The sequence below is a fragment of the Paramisgurnus dabryanus genome, chromosome 2 (genome assembly GCF_030506205.2).
Source record: "Paramisgurnus dabryanus chromosome 2, PD_genome_1.1, whole genome shotgun sequence".
Classification (NCBI taxonomy): Eukaryota; Metazoa; Chordata; class Actinopteri; order Cypriniformes; family Cobitidae; genus Paramisgurnus; species Paramisgurnus dabryanus.
Window position 1 is genome coordinate 28,576,959 of NC_133338.1, and position 24,800 is coordinate 28,601,758.

Genomic DNA, 24,800 nt, shown 5'->3' on the forward strand with positions numbered 1-24,800 from the left:
CACTCTTAAGGTACAAAAGCCAAAGGTGTACTTTTTGAAAGTGTACCGACCTAGTGACAGCTTTTATACCTCCAAAAAATTCTTCATTCAAAAAACAGACGTATCATAATCTTATGCATACAAATGAAACAAGGCCACTATTTGGGACAGGGCCTCTCTCCTGTTCTGGGTATGGCAACTCAAACCATTTAGGCAATCACAGGAAGGTCATTCACGTTTTTAATGTATATTAAAAGCGTTTCTGCATTTTTGGACAGGATACACCTAAAAAATTACAGTCTAATCAGTATTCCCCAAATCTTACCCTGGAGGGCCGGAGCACTGGAGAGTTTAGCTCCAATACTGATCAAACACATGCAAGCTGCAAGCAAGCTAATCAAGAAGTTTGATTAGGGTTGGACCTAAACTCTGTATTGCTCCAGCCCTCCAGGGTAAGATTTGGGGAACCCTGGTCTACACTCTTGAAAAATGTGTCAAATGTGTACCCCAGATGTCGCTAGTACCCTTTAGAGACAGACAGACACCTCACAGGTGTGGCATATCAATATTCTGATTAGACTGCATGATTACTGCACAGGTGTGCTTTAGGCCGGCCACAATAAAAAGCCACTCTAAAATGTGTAGTTTTGCTGTATTGGGGGGTGTCTGGGGTTGATCAGGTTGTTGATTATGGGCTGTGCAGTGTTGGTCCACTCCTTTTTAAGGGCTGTGTGAATTTGCCGGATATTGACAGGAACTGGAACACTTTGTAGTATACGCCGATCCACAGCATCCCAAACATGCTCAATGGGTGACATGTCCGGTGAGTAGTCTGGCCATGCAAGAACTGGGAAGTTTTCAGCTTCCAGGAATTGTGTAGAGGTCCTTGCAACATGGGGCCGTGCATTATCATGTTGCAACATGAGATGACGTTGTGGATGAATGGCACAGGCAATGGCCTCAAGATCTTGTGCCGTATCTTCGTGCAATAAAAATGCCATCAATAAAATGCACCTGTGTTCGTCCATAACATATGCCTTCCTTTACCATAACCCCACCGCCACCATCGGCCACTCGATTCACAACATTGACATCAAATCGCTTACCCATACGACGCCATGTCTTCCATCTGCCATGTACAGTGAACCTTTATCTGTGAAGAGAACACCTCTCCAAAGTGCCTGACAGCATTGAATGTGAGCATTTGCCCATTTAAGTCGGTTATGATGACGAACTGCAGTCAGGTGGAGACCCTAATAAGGAAGAGGAAATGCTATGAGCTTCCCTGAGACGGCTTCTGACAATTTGTGCATAAATTCTTTGGTTTTGCAAACCGATTGTTGCTGAAGCTGTCCGGGTGACTGGTCTCAGACGATCTTGGAGGTGAAGATGCTGGATGTGAAGGTCCTGGGCTGGTTACATGGGGTCTGCAGTTGTGAGGCCAAATTCTCATAAACTCCTTTGGAGGCGGCTTGTGGTAGAGAAATGACCAATCAATTCACTGGCAACAGCTCTGGTGGACATTCCTGCAGTCAGCATGCTAATTGGACGCTCCCTCAGAACTTGCAACATCAGTGGCATTGTGTTGTGTGATAAAACTGCACATTTTAAAGTAGCCTTTTATTGTGGCAAGCCTAAGGCACACCTGTGCAATAATCATGCGATCTAATCAGCATCTTGATGTGCCACACCTGTGAGGTGGATAGCTAAGCTCGACAAAGGAGGAGTGCTCAGAGATTTAGACAATATTTGAGAGAAATAGGCCTTTTGTGTACATAGAAAAAGTCTTAGGCTGAGTCTCAATTCGTTCCCTAGTCCCAGAGGTTGTAAATCAGTATATCGTGTTCGGGCACTGGTTAGGACCCAAGCTCACTTCACATTGGGACACTGTTCACTTATTCTCCTGTGACGTGGCTGCTTAAGCATGTTGTGATCATTCACAGCTGTTACTCTTCAACAACTGGCAAAACCGACATCTCTCTGACTTAATTTTTAAACAGTGCATTGTAAAAAAACATAATTTTTTAAGATGTCAAATAAATCTTTGGTGTCTCCAGAGCACATATGTGAAGTTTTAGCTAAAAATACCATATAAATAATTTATTATAACATGTTAAAATTGCCACTTTGTAGGTGTGTGCAAAAATGTGCCGTTTTGGGTGTGTCCTTTAAAATGCAAATGAGCTGATGAAGTGCAAACACTGATCACAATGATGGTGGTTTGTTGCAATTGAAACTCAATTGTGCTGTCAATTATTTTCTCTCTTTCTCTCTGCACTAAATGGTGGTTGGATAGTGCAGATTAAGGGGCGGTATTATTATAATAAGAGCTCCTTATGACATCATAAGGAGAGCCAAATTTCAATGACCTATTTGTTCATGTGCTTGTAGAGATGGTTTACCAAAACTAAGTTACTAGGTTGATCTTTTTCACATTTTCTAGGTTGATAGAAGCACTGGGGACCCAATCATAGCACTTAAACATGGAAAAAGTCAGATTTTCATGCCATGGCCCCTTTAAATAGTGAGTAGATTGTGGTCCCTTACTGTCTAGCGGTGTGTGTTTATATTAAAACCAAAACAAACGTTTATCTTCATAAAAATCTTCGCATTTCATTAAGTTTACTGAATTTACTTTTTTTTTCAGTTGGAGAGCTTCAGAAAAGGTCACATGATTTTTGGTAAGGGAACATATTGAGCATCGATGCTTACTGGGTTTAGCATTGAATTGTGGGAATTTTTTAGGGAACGAACGTTCCAGTGCACTGGAAGGATTTTGCGATTGAGACAGCCCTTAAAATGGCCGCCTCTCTGATCAGTGCCCTGACTACTGAACAAGGGAGCTGATTGAGACACAGCGTTAGATCTTTGAGTTCAGCTCGTGAAAAATAGGGGCAAAAACAAAAGTGTTGAGTTTTTAATTTCGTTCAGTGTAGATAGATAGACATTTGATACCAAAATGTACTTTTGAGAAACTATATGTATCTTTGAGGTACAAATATGAACTCTTCAGGTGCAAACGTGTAGTTTATGAAAGGGTACAGCACCAGTGACGGCTGGGATAGATTTCTGAACTATTTTAGCAAACAATTTAAAACTATTTCACCTGACCTGCTATAGCTAGCTGCACAGCACATTTATTTTTATGCATTTTTACACATATTATTAAGATACACATATTAAATCCTAAAAAATTGGACTTCAAAGAAAAAAAAAATTTGAGCAATCTGAGCAATGTCAAATGTGGTCATGAAAGCGAGAACTGTCAATAAAGTATGTCCATGCTTTCAATATTCTGCCAGGGAGAACATATAGCCTAGAAACTGCTTATGGCCTCCCTTAATAGTCTGCTTTAAAAAATACATGAGAACAGGCCTTCCCAGAAGTGAAAAAATACACACACATTCAGTTCGATTAATAAATAAAAGCTGGAGGCCAAGTTTACATGCCGGATTTATGGTTATATGGTGTGTTTTATAGCTTTAGACATGCGGCCACAGTCCTACACGAAGGCTAGTGTATAAGATAACCATTTCATGTGTAGCTTCTTATGTGCATACAAACAAAGGTCACCTCCTATTTTGGTTAACTTTAAGGGAGGTTCACATAGAGAGGCCTAATCAGGAAAGTAGTCTTTAAACCATTTTTGGCCTTAGCACATATATATATATATATATATATATATATATATATATATATATTTGCATTAAAAGGTGTACTCCACGTGGTGCCTACTGAAGCGCTCCAGTGTATACAATAAATTACAGCTGACTCATAAAGCTGTCCTGTCTGAAGAAATTTTCCACAGATTCACAGAGATACGAAACAACATAGGGGCCACATTACCAGCCCACATGAGAAGCCTGTAATTAAGTCATTGATTTAAGTCAGACATGTGTGGGAATTCATTTAACACATTTAACAGAGAAGCCCAAGTCCCCTTTGGCTATTTTTCTGCTGTCTATTTTGGGATGATCTTAAAGGACAGAGTAACGCCCTTTATAACAATGAAAATACGTCTGCAGGTGCCAACACATAAGAACAGGAATGGAAGGGCCAGTTGAACAGGTCTATGACATTGCCGCTGGTATGCCTTGTCTCTGTAAACTTGTGTTGTCTGGTGATGACAGTGTGTTCACTCTTTAACTGTCTTATGCATACTGCATTGGGGAAGAGCAAACATAACCAAAACAGGAATGTTGTGGGTCAGGAGCTGTAACTCATATGCAGCAAAAAAATGAAAGCTGGCGAATGACAAAAAGAAAAGCATCATTTCCTAACCAAGCTAACAGTCCTGATGGGAAAGAGTCCAGCTTAAGTGCTGCTGCCAAGCAAATAGCTTGATCACTCTGATAAGTAAGAAAGCTTAATTTCCTTAAAAAGAGATTAAAGTGATCATTGCATCAATGTAAATTACATTACGAAGCGGTTTTACGACCCTGCAAAAATTCATATAAGTTTGGACAGGAAATTTACATTCAAACATCCTTCAGAGATGTATGCCTTTTGGTAAAAAAAAAACACTTCATCACACAAGTATTTAAATAAATGAGTCACTGCTCTAAAATTTAACCCCAACTAAACCCTGTTAGTCTGTATGACCTGAATTGATACTTTGTCCTAGCAACATACAGTACTAGTATATTCACATTACAGACTTAAACATTTATTATTTTAGTATTATTCAGGCATAATAAAGATTTTCTATTCTTATGCAAGTCTATTGTTAAAGGGACACTCTACTTTTTAAAAAATATGCAATTTTTCCAGCTCCCCTAGAGTTAAACATTTGATTTTTACCGTTATGGAATCCATTCAGCCGATCTCCGGGTCTGGCGGTACTACTTTAGCATAGCTTAGCATAATTCATTGAATCTGATTAGATCATTTAGCATCGCCATAGTCCTCTGCTTTTGAAAGTTACCAAGGGGACTATTTTCGGGCACTACAGAAGAGTCAAGTTTTAAATAGGAAAAATATCAAAACTCTTTGGTTATTTTTGAGCGCAATGCTAATGGTCTAATCAGATTCAATGGATTATGCCAAGCTATGCTAAAAGTGGTAACGCCAGACCCAGAGATCGGCTGAATGGATTCCAAAACGGTAAAACTCAAATATTAATAGGAGAGCTGGAAAATGAGCATATTTTCAAAAAAAGTGGAGTGTTCCTTTAAATTTAAAATTATATTCAAAAATTATCCAGTCAATGAGACATTCACTAATGCAGGGCTTATAAAAAATACATATGAAAACAAATATTAAAACAATTTATGATTTAGTGCAGGCTAGTGCAGTGTCATAAAGGTCATGTGAAATGGACTTAGGTCTTTTGATGTGAACGATCACCCAAACATACACATCTATCTTTAACCAGCACTTACACATATTTATCAAAAGCACAAATATTTACATTCTCTAAGCATGTGGATCATATACCTCTACATCAGATCACACACAGGCGCTAACCAGACTTTGCTCAGATCTCTCGACTCATATTGAACATAAAGAAAATGTGTTCAAAGGCTCAGCAAGGCCCGGAAAACCTTTTTTTTTTAATATAATTTCATTGTTTTAAGCATCAAAACACTCAATTGTTTTAACAGTCCTTGTCCTGAATGTCAGACAACAATGAGATGTTGTATATTTACAGTTGTCTCTCAAATAAATATACGAGTTGTTTAAATAGGATTTATTGCTGAAATTACAACCATAAAAAAAAGAATACGGAGACAAAATGCTGAACTGACAGATAATATTTGCAACAGATTTGTCCCGTCATGATTTGAAAGTAAAGCTTTGTAATCTCACTTCCTGTAGGAAATGATACAGGATAAATACTGTTGACCTCATGCAATTCAAATAACCCAGTAGAATAGATGACATGGGGATTATAAGTAATATAAAGAAGGCTCAGGGACTCCAAAGTATGAATTACAGGTAAGGGTGAAACCAACAATTATGAGCAACAAATCGCTGCTCTATACAACAGGTATGATTACTAATGATACCAGTATTATCTCAACAATATAGTGTGCACGAAAATCCATATTCTTTTCAAATAAAAATAAAGGTTATAGAGCTTACCGCCATCTGTTTTGTTCAACAAACAACTGAGACCTGATTCTTGAGAACTCTGATTACTTTGACACACTGTTAGCACTGCATGTGTTTTCCATGACAACACCACTGTATATCTCTAGAGCTGTTATGCACTGCTTCAGCAGGAACATATTGTGTCTGAAATAAGGAATTTTGATGACTTTGCCACCTGAACTTCAAACACAAAAAAAAACAACCAAAACTACAGTATATGCCAGATAGGATGTAGGACAGGTTTAAGGTACAGACTCTCTGTCAATCCACAAAGATAACATAAAAGGTAAAATAGGTCATATAAAACAACGAAAATAAAAAACACGGGAGAGAGGATCTATACAGCCTCTCTGATGATGATCTTTGTGCTTATTGTATTTTCTTGACCAGATACACATCGAAACATAGACTGACAGCACAATGTTTTTATACATGCTCTCTTATTAACAGAGTGCTGTTATAGTTTGTCTGTGCTTTTTATGTACATTCACCTCCACAGCTTGTGGGAAAATTTGACTGCAATCATTCTTTAACCCTGAGTGGAGTTTGATAAGTAAACACAGTATAGTGTGCCATGGTCAGTCTCAAAGATAATGTATTATAGAGAAAAATACACACTGAACACCAACTCACTGTTCTCTACCCTTTCCCTTCCTCTGCCTCCCTTTACTTATTTGAAATAATACTAATACTAATAACAAACCTAGGTACTAAGTAAATATTTGTATGTGTGACGGTGACACTTTATAGTACGGTTGTTTACGTAAACAAATGCATTAACTAACATGAACAAACAATTAACAATACTTTTCAGCATGTATTAATTGCATGTTAATGTTATGTCAGTACAGTTAATCCTGTTAGTTCATGGTGCATTAGTAATGTTAACAGTTTAAACATTTGATTTTAATAATAAATTAGTAAATGCTAAAATTAACACGAAGTAAGATTAATAAATGCTTTGGAAGTATTGTTCATTGTAGGTTATGTTAAAGCGTTAACTGATTGTTATTGTAAAGTGTTACCTGTGTGACTATGAATATTACTGATCAAACAAAACTGCCTGGTCTGTCACAGTCTAGTGTACTGTGATGATCACCTCAACAGACATTGTACGGGTGAATCCGAAAACACCGGATTTTTACCCCATATTAAAATAAAAAAAAAATAAGAATGATAAACTTATATCTTAATGGTCCAAATAGTACTTTTTTTCTACCTTTAATTCCTTTCTCTTTTTTTAATGTTACTTTCTCTTATTCTACAAAAAATCACTTATAAAACAAAGCACTTATACTAATTCTAAAATATCCAACAAAGGTACCAAGTCATTTCAAACATGATAACTTTTAGTGCAGATCCAACAAATTACGACCTGTTATGTGAACATCAACCTCTTGGGCATTCACATTCAATGAATAACGCTTTTTTGGTTTTTGCCTTGCACACGTTTTGTAATGATGCACATAAATAATGTTTTCACCAGCGTCCTTACACCATGTGGTTATGCAGATGAGCGAAACAGGAGAGGCAGGTGACTTGGCAGAAGTACACTGACAATGAGCTCATTTTACAGCTGTTAGCTACTCCAGTCTCTTCAAGATTAAACGTGTAGAAACTCCAGACTCCTCTGCTTATTTTTAAAGAAGAATTGAGATTTCATTTCAGCATTCAAAATCCAAATAAAATAATACAACTATAAATAAATACATAAGACAATCACTGTAAAAATGCTGTAGTTATGCAGCTGTTTGAAGTAACTTACTGTAGATTTATGTTATTTACATGCAACAGTTTGTTCAAAGTTAAGTGAACATTAAACATATGGAGGAAGAGCACTTAGTTTGCAGCACTTCGACCTCGGCGCGCAGTAACATCATCACTCCTGACTACTCCCCGTCTCGCTCAAACTTCCGTCAATATTACTGCACCCGAGGGCGAAGCGCTACAAGCTAAGTACTCTTCCGCCATACAATATAGTTCTCATTTTTTATCAGCTTAAAAATCACCACGTTTTATTTTGTGCCACCATACTTACTCGTGTAACACTCTTTAAATAGGGAAAACATGGATGTGTTTGGTGGCTTCTACATTCATCCGTTTTTGGATCCCATGGAATAAATGGGGTAAATGCTAACACGACGCGCTGTTCAAAGATTAAGTGCACACATTAAAAAAGATAGGTATGTATTAATTTGTTAAAGTTGAGGTAAGAACATAGGAAAATATTGAAAAACGCTGGTGTTTTCCTTTAACAAGTCTTTGACCTTACAGAATAAAACTAAAATAACAGCCTCATACAAAGCATTCTCGGAACCAGAAATCCTCATCAACTTTTTCTGTTTTTTTGATGGCAAACAGCTGCCATTAATACTGTAATTTCTAAACAGATTTGTCTTTTACAGTGTATTTATTCATTTATAAAATAAGGTATTTGCATATATGCACACGGTTTATGACCCTAGAACTGAAACTGGCAACCCAGTTAACTAAAACTGGCACCTCCATGATCTCCATGTAGTGACTAATGTAACATGTAACAACAGGAGCAGGCACCAATGCCATAAAGACAAAATATCATGCAAATAAGGTAAAAAGCCAGTCAAAACATGGTGCAAATCTCAAAACAAAGTGTTAAATGTAGATTTTACAATTAAACATTTATTTCAGTCTAAGCTTTAAGTTCAGTAAACAAAACCAAATGAATCTTGATTTGAACACACCAGTGTATTTTTTTATTTCTTAGCTACTGTGACTAAACATCTGGATTGTACGTTTTTAATAAACACAGTTCAAACCCAACAATAAAACACCATCAAAGAGTCAGCATCAAAGAAACCAGCTAAGACTGAGGAAAATACACCGCCTTGCAAGAAAAAGATATATTTATGTACAAAAATACCCCCAGCAATAAACAACTGAGCAATAGTGATGATCATGGACTTAATCTTGACTTCAGCAAATCTTGCAGACATTTGTCTTGTTTAGGTGAAGGTTGCTGACTCTTTCAGAAAGAGTCTGGATTTCTCAGCAATCCTGTGGTGGAGTGACATATAAGCTTTGAATAGTGGGACGTTACTCAGCATGTACCGCCCCTCCGTAGGTCTTAATGCAAAACATATGCTGCCATACTGACCTACTATTCAGCATCTGGCAGAGAAAGAAAAAGTAGATATAATGTGGAGGGAAAAAAGAGTGAACAAAGCTACTCCAAAGTGCAAGTGAGATACTGTATGATTTAACCTGTAAAACCCAGATGCTTGTAAAACGATATATATTTTTACCTAAACTAGTCATCTTTTTTTAGTATAAAGTTCCTAACAGTCCAGCTTGCTTCAGCATCTTTTTGAGTATAATAATAACCACATCCTACCAGACAATAAAGTGACAACACAACAGTGTGTTGTGTGTTTATTTTAAACACACCGTATAGTCAAAAGTATGTGAGCGCCCTATTCTAATTAGCAGGTTTGGCTATTCCAGTTATTCCACTGAAAACAAACCGAACAATGAGATTTAAGAGAATCATGTGTTGAAACTGGGACAGTTTTGGGGAGGACCTTTGTCCCTTTGCACAACGTAAATTCAGTAAAGAAATAGTTATCAAGGCCAAGGTGGAAAAGCCTGAATCCCACTAGGATGAATTAGCAATCCAGCCCACATTCAACGTCAGTGCCTTGTGAAAATACAGCATGACAAAATGCCAAATTTCATTTTAAAGCTACATGTTGTATCATGGGGTTTGCTCACATTCAGAAGGGCAACAGTGAGGTCAGACACCTCAACTGGTCAGCTGTTGGGACACAGTCCCAACTGTGTTTCAATTCATCCTAAATGTCTTCAGTGTTGTTCAGGTATCAGAAGGGGGTTGTCCACATATCTTCGGCTATTTAAAGTATCATGGCCAATGTAAACAAAGAAATCCTCATACTGCTCGTAAATGTAAAGCTTTATGAATCATCTCTCTATATTAGTCTCATAAGTAACTTAGCGTTGAAAAATGCCCTTAACCTACATTTCTTCCACACAGCTGGTAAACTGTAGTAAATCCCACACTTTTTTGTCAACTTTTACATCAATATAAGAAGCGTGTTGCAACCAAAACAAGTCTAAACAGCAGTCACAACAAAAAAATTACAAATTTCAACTTAATTCTATAGACTGCCTTTCAGATGCATGCAAATAACACACAACATGGCCTCATGTTCCAATATTAGAAATGGGTGGAGACTTTACCGACATTAATATAACAAAATGCACCTCTAGCCACTCTAATGCAAAAATACTGACATTGTACATAATAAACGCTAGAGAGAGCATGAAACATGTGAAACTGCATTAGTTACATATTACGACATTAGATGTTTGTGTAAAGACAAAGTGAAAACTTGTTCTACCAGATGCATAGCTTGCATAAAATGTGTCTGCGTGTGCGGATGAGATGGCTGAACCGGATTTACTTGTTTTACACCTGATCTGTACCTGTTTGTATTAGTTGCCAGGATGAAAAAAAGATGAGCACGGGCTATAAAAGCATATTGATATGGGATCCAAGGAGTGCACAATTGAGTGTAACAGATGCCTAATATCGCTTTAAGAGATAGAAAGTGTGTATCGTTTTTCTCTACTGCAAAAGGAAATGTTTCCAATGCGGACACGTACACACACGCATGCACATGCTCGCATTAAACACGCGTATTCAAAACAGAACACAGCTTGTCCTTATGGGCATTTGCACGGAAGTGACTTTCCCATAGGAGTACACCTGTAACCATGGACACTAGTAATGTGTGTCTCTATTTATCTCGTGTTATGTACGGAAGACTAGGCCAGGCTGGCATGAAACAATTCGCTATGTCTTGTGGTAGTTTACCTTTGTTATTTTGAACAAACAATATATCTCTCTAGGGCATCTCAAATATTACTGTCAATTTAAAAGTAACCAAAACACATACGTAAAATAACATTAGAATTGTATCTACCAGTCCTTAATATACTCAGCTACAAACCAAACAAAAGAGCACACAGGGCCAAAATAAACTTACATTACAAAAGTTAGAAGAAGAGCTATATGTGTATAACCTGTTCAGTAGGACTGAGAGGGAGAGGCTGTTTCAGTCCAAATGAACAAGAGATGGAGGGCAAACAATAGCTAAACATGACACCCAGAGTGTTTCTCCAGTAGACCGGTCAAAGTTCACAATAACAATGTGGCCACAAGTAAGAAAGCCTATATTTGAACATGTAGAGGGTGCATTGGGGATTAAGCCCTAATGTCTTGAGCAGAAACAACATGGCTAAAACAGAAAATGTTAATATGTTTGCTTTATCACACTGCAGATGTTAACCTCAAAAGAGTTAAAGCTACGAGAATGTATCATATATTAGCCATTGACAACTTAAGGATTCAAGTATATACAGGTGCCTGCCTACTACAACCTCAAGTAAATCGTTAGGTCAATACGGATCATTCTTGTACATTTAGTATCTATTAAACCGGTTTCAAGTTCAAAACAACAGTAACAACCAGTTACGTCTCACATGGAGATACTGATGCTGGGAAAACCTTAATCGAAACAGAAGCAGCATCCCTGGTGTTTTTCCACTGTATAGAAATACGCGACACAGCGACTGTGATGATATATACTGTAGTGTATTCTCACTTACCATTTTATTTATCAGTCCGCAGCCGTTCCTCTGTTATAATGTTATAATCCTTTGTGTAACTACTTATGAAAATAAAAAAGTAACGTTTAAAAACAATAAAAGTTTCAGTGTGATTCCACGGTGTCTTTTAGCCTCTTGTGATGTTACGTCTCCTCAGCACCAGTGTCGCCGCTCCATACTAATGTATAGCGCACCACTCAGTGCGCACTGTACTGCAGTGTGTCTGTAGTATGAAGTTAAACTTTTGTATCTGCTGCTGCTCGACGGAATACAGCAGGCAAGCCACCCATAAATGGAGATTCAAGCTTTGCCTCTTAGCCAATAAGAGCGCCGCTCACCGCGTCATCATTCCAAAGGGAATCCCACCAGATGATTCCAACGTACGTATTCGAGCGTGTGCTGTCTGCGCAAGTCAGGCTGCGTAAAATAAATCTCGACTTACATTTTTAATTTATAGTGGTGTAAGATGGCGTATAATTGGTTGATGGTATCGCAGAATCGTTTTCTTTAAATTTACTGGGTGATTATAAAATTATAAAATAATCACCTGCTGTAACAATAAAATCATAACCATTTTCTTAACAATTAATCCTTAACAATTTCACTTTATAACACTCCACAATAAACAGATATGAGGTTTCTGGTAAATTCACTAGTTTGTGGATCATATCTCAAGTTCACTTTTTTAAGGAAGCTTTGATAGCGTTTTAGAAAGAACTTTTGATAGATTAAAAGTGAGAGAATAGTTACTAGTAATTGTTACTAGTCATCCAGCAGGTTTTAGGAATCATTTTAGCACCGACTTTCATATCTGCTACTGAAAAATCCAGCTAAGACCAGCATAAGCTGGTGAGCTAGTTTTATCTGGTCTCCCAGCTTGGTTTTAGCTGGTATTGCTGGTGTAGCAAGCTGGTCTAACTGTGTTTTGGTCACATTTTTAAAGCTGATCTAGCTGTGTTTCGGTCACTTTTTTAAGCTGGTCTAGACTTATCTGGTTAGGCTGGAAGACCAGCTGACCCACCATCTTGACCAGCTTTCCCAGGATGAGAGGACCCGCTTAAACCAGCTAAAACTAGCTTATGCTTCTCTTTGCTGGATTTTACAGTAGCCTACACTGTTTGTATAAGATTATAAATTCAAACTGCCCTACAGTGTCATGTTTCTGAGTTCAATCATAACAAAATAAATTAAATTCGAAGTTCTATAAATTATGTAGGCATTTTGTGTAGAACAAAAATTATTATTTTGCCCGTGTGACTCCAGAAAAAAAGCCTGTGATCTTACTCGCAAGATGATCTCTCGGTCCAGCAGGTGGCGCCGCCACTCCATTAATACACTTCAAGCCTAATTAACGTACTTGTTTATTTAGAAAATAAAATGATAAATTCGTATGCATATGTGCGGCTTTGACATTTTATTATAATTAAAACTCGTTTAAAAATTAAGAAATGTAAATAATTTATTACAATTGTAGACTGTGTTTGCAAAACAATCTAGTAAGTTCAATAAATCCTGTTAACAAAGTTCCAGTTGGAAATCAAACGAATCATAAAATGGTAAGTATGTTCATTTCATAATATTAAAATTAATTTTAGTAAATGAATAAAAACCCAGTGGTCCACAGGACGAGACACCCCTCGCTGCAGACTGTAGCGCCGTGACATCATGTACTGACGTCAGGTATGTCCTACGTAGCGTATGTCTTTAATGCGCATGTACAAAATATTTCACTTTAATCAGTAGGTGGCGGTAATGCGCCTAAAAGTTTAACCAACCTTAATAATACAGCGAAGAAGAAGTTTTTCTCGTCTGCAGTTTGGATTAGCGTTTTTTCGAAAGGGATTAATTCGATTGCGGTAAGTCGATTAGATAAAATAAATATTTATGCTTTATGTTTGCTTTTAGTTGTTATTAAAAATGATTTCTGTTCAAAATTGTACTTTCGAACTTTTTTGCTTATAAAACTAATTTAGTGTCTCCCTAGTTTAGCAAATCATGTTGAGGAATTGAGTTTCTCTATATTTATCAAAGAAAATTTACGTTCATGTGACGGGCAAAAAAAAATGTTTATGTAAAATATACAAAAAGCAAAGCTGAAATTGATTGCATATGTGATTTTCTATCTACATGCATGTTTCTGGAAGGTTTAACTTACTGGAAACAGTCACCAGGTTCAGTCCAGCTAAGCCAGGTTAGTTATTTTTTGCATAACTGTTAGTTTTAATTTATTATTTATTTTAGGACTTAAAAAGAGAGACACATAATATGTTAGTGTTATTTTTCTAACTAAACCATGTCTTAAACGAAACCGGACCAGATAATGAACTGATGTCATCTGTTTGAACCACAGTGCTTATGAGGAAGGCTTCCTTACTTGGGGACTGCTTCAGGATGTAGAATGAACAGTGAGTAACCACAAGCATACATCTATATTTTTACCCTTTACTCATGCAGTGAAGTACAGTAGTATGTGTACTATTAAATATGTCCTTGGATGTTAAAAGATTTTAAAATATTCTTCTTTGAACCTCAGGTAATACTGATTACCTTGATTTAAGTATTCTGTATGCATTAATGGTTTATAAATTATAATGTGGTTTCTTATAGAATTGGTTCACTTTTATTTCTTGACATGGCATAATGGTCAAAATCTCAATCTATCTGTTTCTCTTTTTATTGTCTAATGTAGTTGCATTTTTAACTGACTGTTGTCTATTTTTGATAGATGCCACCTAAGATCCTGTGGCAGATCCTGATGGGAGTAGTCAAGGTTGATGGCGATGTGGCAGTCTTGAGGCTTGCACTCAAATGCTAGATGTTTAGGGACATTGTTAGTGAGCCCAAATTTAAAGAACAGGCTCACTTTTTGTGGCTTGACAGTAAGTTCTTTTAATCCTTAATAATACTCAAAAAATTATTTAAGAAAACTCTTTGTCTGTCCACATCTTTATTATCTGGTAGACTGTATTGCCTTCAAAACCCTTTCAGCTAGAAAAGTACCCTGAACTTAAAATTGTACTAAGCATATCTTTGTGTAATGTAATCTCATTTAAAATGTTTTCCTTATATGACTATGTTAATGCTGTTCTTTAAAATAATTGAATATTGTTTAATCTGTATTTTGTCTAAATTAGGTCATGAGAACTGGATTGTGTTTTACAGACAACAGTTTCGGATGCCCTACTCTGTGACTCAATGCTTCCACTGTGGAGAAATCTTCAAAGACTGTCCACCTGGCAATGTTGGGGGTGGCAGAAGGGGTGTCCTAAGGATTTTATTCTAAAAAGGAGTTTGAAGGCTGTTGCTCCACTGACTTTTTTTTAAATGATGGAGGGGAATTTCAGACAGAATAGATAAAGTTATTAATAAAGGATGGATGGAATGCAACTAGGCAATAAAAATTGGCTATAGAACTTGAGGAAAACATACGGTACTTTGAAAAAATATGCAAAATGTTATTTTCCTAGTATTGCATCCCTAAGTTGATGTTTCGAATTAAAATACAGTTTACCTAACAGATCTTTCATATTATGATGCTAAACAGGCTCTTAAATAGGACTTTGGTCAGATGATGATGGGTGCATCCCATGATTTCATTCTTATTTTATGCCCATAATAATTAAAATAGTGATGCTTTTTGCAGTATGGGATGGTGTATAATTTTCCATGAAAGTAAATTTATTTCAGAAGACATAATTCCTTCTACCTCAAAGTGAAAACAATATTTTGGGAACTCTTCATATCTTCTAGATGTCCATTTGACCCCCACAGGGACTATAAAGGGACCTACCATCTTCCCAATATTCCAGTCAAAATCATTACTCTGCCACCTCTCCCTAATGTTACAGTCTTGTTTGAACATAGTGGCTATTAACCAATAATCCAGAATGACATTCATCTACATTATTCAGTGTATTTTTGCATGTCAATAAATAAAACTGTTTTAAAATATTCTTTGTGTATTCTTAGCTCACATCAAATGTCTCATTTTTGCAAGTTGTGGTTTGGGGAGGGGTAAAAATACAGCTTTATGCACTGAAGGATCCTGTATCGAGAGGTTCTTGGGATTCCAGAGACACCAGCAGGTTTAAATACATGTATTCTTCTTACCTGTGTTTTTTAATTATTCCTTTTTTAAATATTTTCCTAAAAATATATTTTAAAAAGCCTTATAGTCAAATCTTTCTGTATTGTGAATCACTCATGAATAATTATAATAGTTTAATGATTTCTGTTTAGGTCCACCAAATATAAATTGTTATACAAAATAATTTGCTTTTTTTACGATAATGCACACTTTTTTATACCCATACTGTATGAGGACCACAACTTGCTCTATACTATGGAACAGCATATTTTTCAAAATATTAAAATATCTTTTGACATTTTTATTTCATTTAAATATAACAGCATCCACACTGTCATATAACTGTTGAGGGTGAAATACAATTTGAAAACTTACTGGTTGTATTGGAAAAATAAACAAAAATGGCATGTGCATAATAATTTGGAACGCGGTGTATTATACCCTGTATATGTATCGTTTTATGTGTCCTGTTTATAAAACGAAGCAACATTGTGTTATCATTGAGATTTTGATGTGTCTTCCAAAATAAAGGATGCGGAAGCTGAAAACTTACTGTACATAGTTGATTTAATTTAAATTACTTTACCATAAATGTCTAACTTTTTTTTGAAAACAACAAATATGCCTAAAAATATAAAACCCATAAAAGAACCATATGACAGAGGGAAGATTAAAATATATACAAGGTGTCATTAATGTTCACTGTTCCAGTATACAAAATAAAGTTTGCTCTGTACACAAACGTTTAAAAAATACAACTGATAATGCTGAGTTTGCTCTGTAATTCCATATAATTGTTTTATGCGTGTCAAAGGCGTGTCACACGTCGTTAAAAGACATGAATATTAAAGACATACCATGCGTCACTCTGCGCATGCGCACCGAAGACATACGTGACGTCAGTACGTGATGTCACCGCGCTACAGTCTGCAGCGAGGACCACTTGACAGGACTCGTCATAACTCCTCCCGTTTTTTTTGTGGTCCAGAGAGAGCTCGTGCACGCTGCACCTCCCCATTCCTTCTTTAATAAACATGGCTGAACAACTGAAAACGGACGGTGAATTAACGGACGGTGAATTAAAGCACTAAGCCCGTCTGCTCTGTCTGCAGTATCGCCACATGACTTCAACACATTCAAACTGTTGATTTACCGCGATGACTAAACATGGAGTGAATGCTTCGAGTGGTAAAAACTACAGCATCAAAAGCAGGAAAAGTTGAGAGTTTGACAGCCGCTGCTATCGAAGAGACTTAAACAGGACAGATCAGATAGGATACAGTCGAGATTTACTGCTGCATGGAAACCGTAGATGAAATACTGCTTTTGCATTTATGGAAATCATGTTTTTGAACACGTACTCCACTGAAGAAACCCAGGACCTGATGCTATAAAGTCAACAAAACAAAAAATCTGGAACATTTTTGGATGGATTTGCAGTTTGATCCGTGTTTCGCATCTTTTTCGTATCGTACTATTTAAATTATGTTTTCTGCTAAACAAACGAAGCCGACTTTTAAGTCTTATCTCCCTCCTCTTCAGGTGAGTGTACAGCTATGCAACACTAGCATGCTAACACAGCAACAGCAGACGCACTCATCACGCTCGTAAATAAAAACACTTCTGGGCTTATACTGTAGCATGTTTAAACCTTTGTCAACACATACGTACCATTAGTAAACTGAAACTGCCTAGTGTCAAGTTTAACTTATTTTGATAATAGTTCACGGTCTGTTTGGATGTCTCAGGTGTCATCTGTTACGTTGGTATTATTGACTTTAACTACTGAACCATACACCAACAAAAAGTGTCCTAAAGTAGTTAATGGTTGTTCTGTTTTTTTTTTATTTGGCCATGCCATATTGTCGTACTAAGCAATTACTTTATACGTTTGTTAATTATCTTCAGTAAGTTACCAAGTCTATTATTAATTCAATGCAGTATATACCTTTGTATACAATATTATCCATATGCATGCATGTATAAACATAAATATTACTATATATATATTTATTATTATTATTATTATTATTATTACACAGTACTTTATTTGTAAGTATACATTTCTGCTAGGATTTGTTTTGTGTATATACTATAAGTGGAAATGTTGTTTTGCCCTGATAATGTTCAATGTATTTCACACAGGCTGATTTGAAGAAAAGTCCTCAACTTCCCATCAAGAAACTAGAAGCAAAACTTCTGCCAGGTAATTCATTGAAAAAAAAGTTGTTTTGTAAAAACGAACGTGTATCATTTCCTACAACATTGACAGCACAAGACCATTTGTGTTTGGAGAGTTGTGGCTTATTGGGTTAAAATTTGGTCTGTTTGTAGGTCCAAACCCCAGAAGGGCTGATTTATTTTATGGGATTATTCTCCATATTGTAAAAATGTATTGAACTAAACCCCTTCATTGCCAGAAAAATTAAGATACTAGAGATAAACTGTTTTTGTGTGTGCTTTTTTGGATGTTTCAGGCTGCTGCATGCTGTTATATTGAGCCTTTACAGAAGGCTGAACTGTGGTTTCCATAGTAATTGCGTTTCTTTGCCATTTTCTTTTTTAGGCAGTGCACAATCAATGTACAAACTTCTGCTATTGTGAGCACGTTCTGAGAAATCTAAGTGCGTGAATGACACAAAAATTACGTTCTGGAATGATCAAATGTGAACATAGTCACAGAGGTCTTTCCTGTATACAGTATCTTATCCAACCCGTTTCCTGCACTTACGCTGAATTTTTAAAATACTTTTTAACATGTGGCCTAACATACAGAGCCTGTGATCAGCCCTGGTTTGTTGTGTTTGGATTTGGATGCCAGTTGAGGAGGTTTTAGGGGGTTTTTAGAGGCTTTAGCTTCTCATTAGACACTATTTTCAGTCACACATTTTCTAAATTGTGACCATGAATAGAGCAGGTATGTGATACTAAGCTGATATTATTAGAAGTTTCTTTTTAGATCATCTCTTCTCAGAACCTGGCGGCCTTTTTATGTCAATATCAAAGACGATAACTAGCAGTTTGACACATTTAAACGTAGCTTGATGTTTGTTAAATGGAGAGCTCACTTTCTTAATGTAATCCGTAACTGCAAGTGTGATGTTGAATTTCCTTACTTCTGTGCATATTTTCCTCGCAATTGTGCCTTATGGCAATATATCAGCAAGCAAATTACAACCACACATATATGCATGTGTGATCTGCTTTAAGATATGCACAAATATAGCTTGCACTACCAAGTACATTTGAACAGGGTGTGTAGCCTTCATCCTCTATTTTTATATCCTAAATAGGCAGTACATGCTCTGACGTGTAGATTCAGCTCCGTTTAATCTCCACCTTTGTTCCGTGTTACCTTTCTAAGGCATGTCCCATGCAATGTCAGATCAAATTATTTCCAAACTGTTAACAACCTGCTATTCAGCTTTGACCCTGTTATGACTGAGATCTTAATGGATTCTGTTCCTAGAAGCTTTATGGACCAGACAGAAAGGCGGCTGCAGTACGACGTCTGCGGATGGATTTTTTTTAGATGTTCACCCCTTATAATTAAGCTGCACAGACCGTCCCTGTTTCAAAAATAGACATTAAACACCAAAAATGAAAACGAAAACTCACGTACGGTATTACTTCTGTGTGATACACTGTGTATTTGTACACTATGGTGACAGTATAGTTGAGCCAGCTGCACAATATGTGGTGTTGTTGTAGTGAACTTTTCCTGCAAGATTTAAATAAATGTTTTAATATACGCATAAAGACTGCTCAGTTTTTAGGATGCAGTGGAAGAAACTGGAATTTTTTTTAAATTATCTTCCTGTTCCACTGTGGATTGTTTCACTTCTGTGTGTGGGGACATTTGAGTAAAAAGTATCCATTTAGAATGAACTTTTACTGAATGGTCCTTTTAAATCTCTCCACCATTCCCTGCACACAGACAGAGGGTTGATAGTGACTGGCCATCCCATCAAACATGGCTGTTGTCTCATGAAAAGTGTCCTTTTACAAACCCACACACACACACACACACACATTCTGTCTGTCTCTTTTGCTCTCTCTCTTTTCTTGTTATCATGTTGCTTAGATCCATTAGCCTGTGACTTTTGCAGCGCAATGCAACAGGAGAGAATTCCTGTGCCAAACTCGATCCGACCTTAAGCACGCAGCGTCCTTTGGTTTCAGCATTGCCTTCTCTGTCCGCTCTCCCTACTTCATAGAGTCCTAGCTTTACGTTGTTGTACGGATTGCGAGTAGGACATACGGCTGCTGATAGATCGAGTCGATTGGTTGTGGACACAATTCTGGACAAGTGTGACATTCTGTGCCTGCAAGAAACCTGGTTGGCGAAACAGGATCTAGATAAGCTGAATGCTCTACACATGAACTTCCATGGGGCTGGAGAATCCACTACTGACCTCAGTACAAGGTTGGTTCGAGGTAGGATAGCTGGTGGTGTAGCCATACTGTGGCATATCAAATATGACTCAATGGTGAAGGTGGTGCGTCTAAATGTGGACTGGGCCATAGGGCTTGAGTGTAATTTTAATGGAAAGAAATTTACTGTTTTAAATATTTATACACCTTATGAATCATATGAGCATGAGGATGAATTTTTGAACAGACTAGCTTTTATTCAGTCCTTTATAGAGGACAACAGCTCATCTTGTGTTTATGTGATAGGTGATTTTAATGCTGACATGTCAGATAGTAAATCCTTATTTGCAGCACATTTGCAGAGCTTTTGCAACGAGTCTAAATTAATTTTATCTAGTAAAGCTTTGATGCCTGACACAAGTTTTACCTATGTGAGTGAAGCATGGCACACAACATCTTGGCTAGACCATATTGTGACTACAACTGATGCTCATGCCTCCTTAGTAAATGTGGAGATATGCTATGAACTTGCCACCTCTGATCATATACCTATTGTTGCACTCTTAAACATTGAGATTGTTCCCCTGCTGTCTAGAAATAATATTAAGGATGCTGCTGCTCCATCTCGTAAATTAGACTGGTCAAAACTGAGCAGAGATGATCTGGCTGGATATTTACTGCGAACGGACAATCTTTTAAATAACATTTCACTGCCCCGAGCAGCCCTTACGTGTTCGGATATGAACTGTAAGGACATGCAACATGCTGAAAACCTCTGTAATATGTATGATGATATTGTGAAATGTCTCAATGTTTCTAGTGAATCTTTTTGTAACAGTAAATGTAAGGTACCCAATATTAGACCTGGGTGGAATGAGTTAGTAGCTGAGCAGTATGCTGAGGCAAGAGAGGCTTTCAGACTTTGGTCTGAGGCAGGTAGGCCTAGACATGGGGTATTATTGGATATGAAAAAACGCACAAATGCTAAATTTAAGTATGCACTCCGTTTTATTAAGAAAAACGAAATCACAATGAGAGCAGACTCGCTTGCCAGAAAGTTAGCAAAGGATAACCCTACTGACTTCTGGAAAGAGGTTAAAGTAATGAACAATTATAAAACACCCTTACCGTCTGACATTGAAGGTGTTAGTAGTCCAGAAAAAATAGCTGAGCTTTGGCGTGAGCATTACTATAATCTTTTTAACTGTGTTAAAAGTAAATCAGTTACAACTGTTAATGAATATAGTAATGTCTCAGCAGATATGGCAGTTAGGGCAGTAGATATACATGATGCCATTAATAAGTTAGAGTGCAATAAAGCCGGTGGTATGGACTGCATTACTGCAGAACACTTAAAATATGCAAGCCATAAGCTTTGTCCTTTGCTTTCTATGTGTTTTAATGGTTGCCTGGTTCATGGTGTCCTGCCTAATGCTATTATGTCTGTATTATTAGTACCTGTGTTGAAAGATAAGGCCGGTAAACTTAACAGTGTTGATAATTATCGACCTATTGCATTAGCCAGTATTTTGTCTAAAGTACTGGAGAGAATACTTCTGAAAAAATTAGAAATGTATGTTCTCACTAATGACAATCAATTTGGGTTCAAGAGGCAGCATGGAACTGATATGTGTATCTATGCTCTAAAAGAGATTGTGTTTAGGTACACTAGCATGAATTCATCTGTATTTCTCTGTTTTATTGATGCGTCAAAAGCATTTGATCGAATTAATCATGAGAAATTGTTTATAAAATTGATGGCAAGAGGTGTTCCTAGCTATTTTGTGAGAATTTTAGTGTTTTGGTATGCACATCAAACTTTCCAGGTTAAATGGGACGGTGCTGTATCTGCTCCATTCTGTGTTAGTAATGGAGTGCGGCAAGGAGGAATTTTGTCACCTATTCTATTTAATGTATACATGGATGATTTATCAAATCAGTTAAACAGGTTAAAAACAGGCTGTCTTGTGGGCAAAACTATTGTTAACCACCTCATGTATGCAGATGACCTGGTCTTGATCTGTCCTTATAGTGTTGGGCTGCAGCAAATGTTGAAGGTGTGCTCTCAGTATGGCCTTGATTATGACATAAAGTATAATGCTAAGAAAAGCCATGTAATGATTGTTAGAAGTATTGAGGACAGGAAATCAATATTTCCAATTTTTTATTTGTCTGATAGCCCTCTTGATGTGTGTAAGGAGGTTAAATATCTAGGGCATGTTTTAACTGATGATTGGACAGATGACAAAGACCTCTACCGACAGTGTTGTAAAATTTATGCTCAAGCTAACATGCTTATAAGGAAATTTTCCATGTGCTCTGACTCTGTGAAGTGTTTTTTGTTTAAAACCTATATAACACCACTATATTCTGCTCAATTGTGGTCTAACTATAGGAAGAAGAGTATGCAGAGGCTTAAAGTAGCATACAATGATGCAATGAGGTTGCTGCTTCGTGTCCCTAGGTGGCATAGTGCTAGTCAGCTGTTTGTGTCTAATAGGGTGCTTACTTGTGAGGCACTCTTGCGACAATTGATGTTCAGTTTTATGTGCCGCCTGGACAAGTCGGAGAACCAACTAATTGTATCTTTAGTCAGCCCCTTGAAAAGCTGCTATAGATTTACTTCAAGGTTAAGAAGGCATTGGTGTAATTGCCTGTATATTTTATAGGTTAATATGTGTTGTTTGTTCTTTTTTATACTGTGTATTATGTATGAGTATGATATGGACCTGTGTCTGCAATAAAGTTTATATATATTTACCTTATTCAGCCTCAGGTAAGGAGATCAAAGGCACAACCTAAACCTCAGAATTCATGATAACATACTGACCTTTGCCCAGCCTCCCCTTTCCTAAAAGGATGTAAAGGATCACATGGTTATAATATTTGGTTAAATAAAATATATATATAAAAAATAAAAATCACAAGTCGGGGTATAAATGGTGTGTCTTATGTTGTAGATAAAACATGAAACTGTCTTGGGCTTATGTTAACACAAGATCTTATTTAAGGATTTAAACCAAAGCCCCTTTCAAAAATCCCATTTCTTCTGGACGATGGAACCGGAAAAATTAAACTCTCGCTTCCGGGTTTTGCCTACAAAAATTTTATCCCTGCGGCGCTCTATAGTACATGAGAATTATTGCTGATCATCAAGGATCTTCAATGGCTAAATAAGTTTCATTATAACTGTTATGGTTTTGATGTGCTGTCATGTAGGGCTGGGCGATATATATCAGAGGGTTCATGATGTCCTGGATTTGTTCTGGAAGCGGAACTTTTCCACTTGTTGTCCTCCATGACTAAAATGTAGTTGGTGGCGCCAGGTGTTGAAAACAGAGGTTGCAAGTTTGGCCGTGTATGACTTCATGTTGAACTGCACAGGCTGATGAGGGTATGACATCAAAGTACAGCGAGTCGTAGCATACAGAGCAGTCTGCTGATCTTGCGACATCTTAATGTCATGCCTGATCAGTCTGCGCAGAGCTGCGGAAAGGAGTGCACATCTTGCCATGTGTGATTTGAAGTGACTAAATATTAAACGGTTGCGATGACAGAAAGATGTAACGCAGTAAAATATATTATGTTAACTTAGATGTATTGCCTTAAGCATACAGCACTCGCAAACTTTACAGTTTTGTCCACGTTTTTTGAGTATCGCTGCTGCAGTAGACTTAAGTGAAGCTGGCGGTGCCGGTGCCTCTATTAGCGGCTCTTCTTATTTGCTTGCTGTGCTAAACGGTCCGCGCCACACACACACCAACACGTGAGGAGGAACTGTGAGGTTGGCAACAGATTTGCCAAGTTCGAGTTGATTGGATGGGTACTCTCACCAAAACACCCAGAGCTTATTCAGAACCATACATTAGGGGTTTAATGCATTGTTTTTTTCACCAAACTATATGAGAAATGCGTGGTCGAATCAAACACGGAGCACCGAACCATGGGAGGATAACGGGATCTTTCGATTCTTTACCGAGAACTGTTACACCCCTAGAACCCAGAGTACACCCCCCCCAACTGGGATGAATGAAACTAGATAAGAGTGAGGTGATGGGGTGGAGGAGGGATGCTGCAAAAAAATCTGTCACGGGACAGAGGTGAGGGACTGCTATTTATAAAGTGAACTTTTTTAAACTACTTAATAAAGTATAATTCCTGGGCAAAAGTACCTTGTTACTTGGTATGTGCATTTATGTCATTTTTTTCATTTCGATTAATCCATAGGTCTGAAAAACGAGTACTTGATTAACTGGGGGCGGGGCAATCAAAGGGGCGGGGTGTATACATCATGGTGAAAATGAAAATATTTCAATTAAAAACACCTCAAATAAAACTTAATTTTGAAGAAACTATGACAGAAAAACTCGATTATTGATGAATAAAATGTTTTTAACAAAACCCCTAACAGGAAAAGCTGCATGATAAAGTGAAACATGCACCCAGTCTTTACTACCGAAGGCGCTTAATGCTAACAGACATTCAAATGCCGCCATAACCACAAAAAAAATGAAGCCACATGATCAGCGTTTTCGTGATCCATCATCGATGCCACGTTCGAGTACTCATGCCCATCCCTACTCCTTACTGTAACAAGAGC

General features: G+C 37.2%; 2 protein-coding genes and 1 long non-coding RNA gene across 4 annotated transcripts in view; 2 read left to right on the forward strand and 1 right to left on the reverse strand.

Annotated features, from left to right (window-relative positions):
* myo1ea (myosin IEa) overlaps nt 1–12,008 on the reverse strand; it is a 56,332-nt gene extending 44,324 nt beyond the window's left edge. For both annotated transcript variants that reach the window (XM_065267929.1, XM_065267928.2), the window contains exon 1: nt 11,740–12,008. In XM_065267929.1, the coding sequence (XP_065124001.1) occupies nt 11,740–11,742 (3 nt within the window). In that variant the 5' untranslated portion in view covers nt 11,743–12,008. The remainder of the gene's footprint in view (nt 1–11,739) is intronic.
* A 1,438-nt stretch (nt 12,009–13,446) lies between these two features.
* LOC135749206 (uncharacterized) lies at nt 13,447–16,339 on the forward strand. The gene is made up of 5 exons (XR_010532312.2): nt 13,447–13,595; nt 13,884–13,930; nt 14,090–14,144; nt 14,465–14,618; nt 14,874–16,339. It is a non-coding gene; the product is annotated as an uncharacterized lncRNA (long non-coding RNA).
* Nucleotides 16,340–16,828: 489 nt separating this feature from the next.
* The window catches only part of mtmr10 (myotubularin related protein 10), a 44,296-nt gene continuing 36,324 nt past the window's right edge, over nt 16,829–24,800 (forward strand). Inside the window, exons 1-2 of the mRNA XM_065267886.2 lie at nt 16,829–17,368; nt 17,972–18,032. Coding sequence (XP_065123958.1) covers nt 17,312–17,368; nt 17,972–18,032 — 118 coding nt within the window. The 5' untranslated portion in view covers nt 16,829–17,311. The remainder of the gene's footprint in view (nt 17,369–17,971; nt 18,033–24,800) is intronic.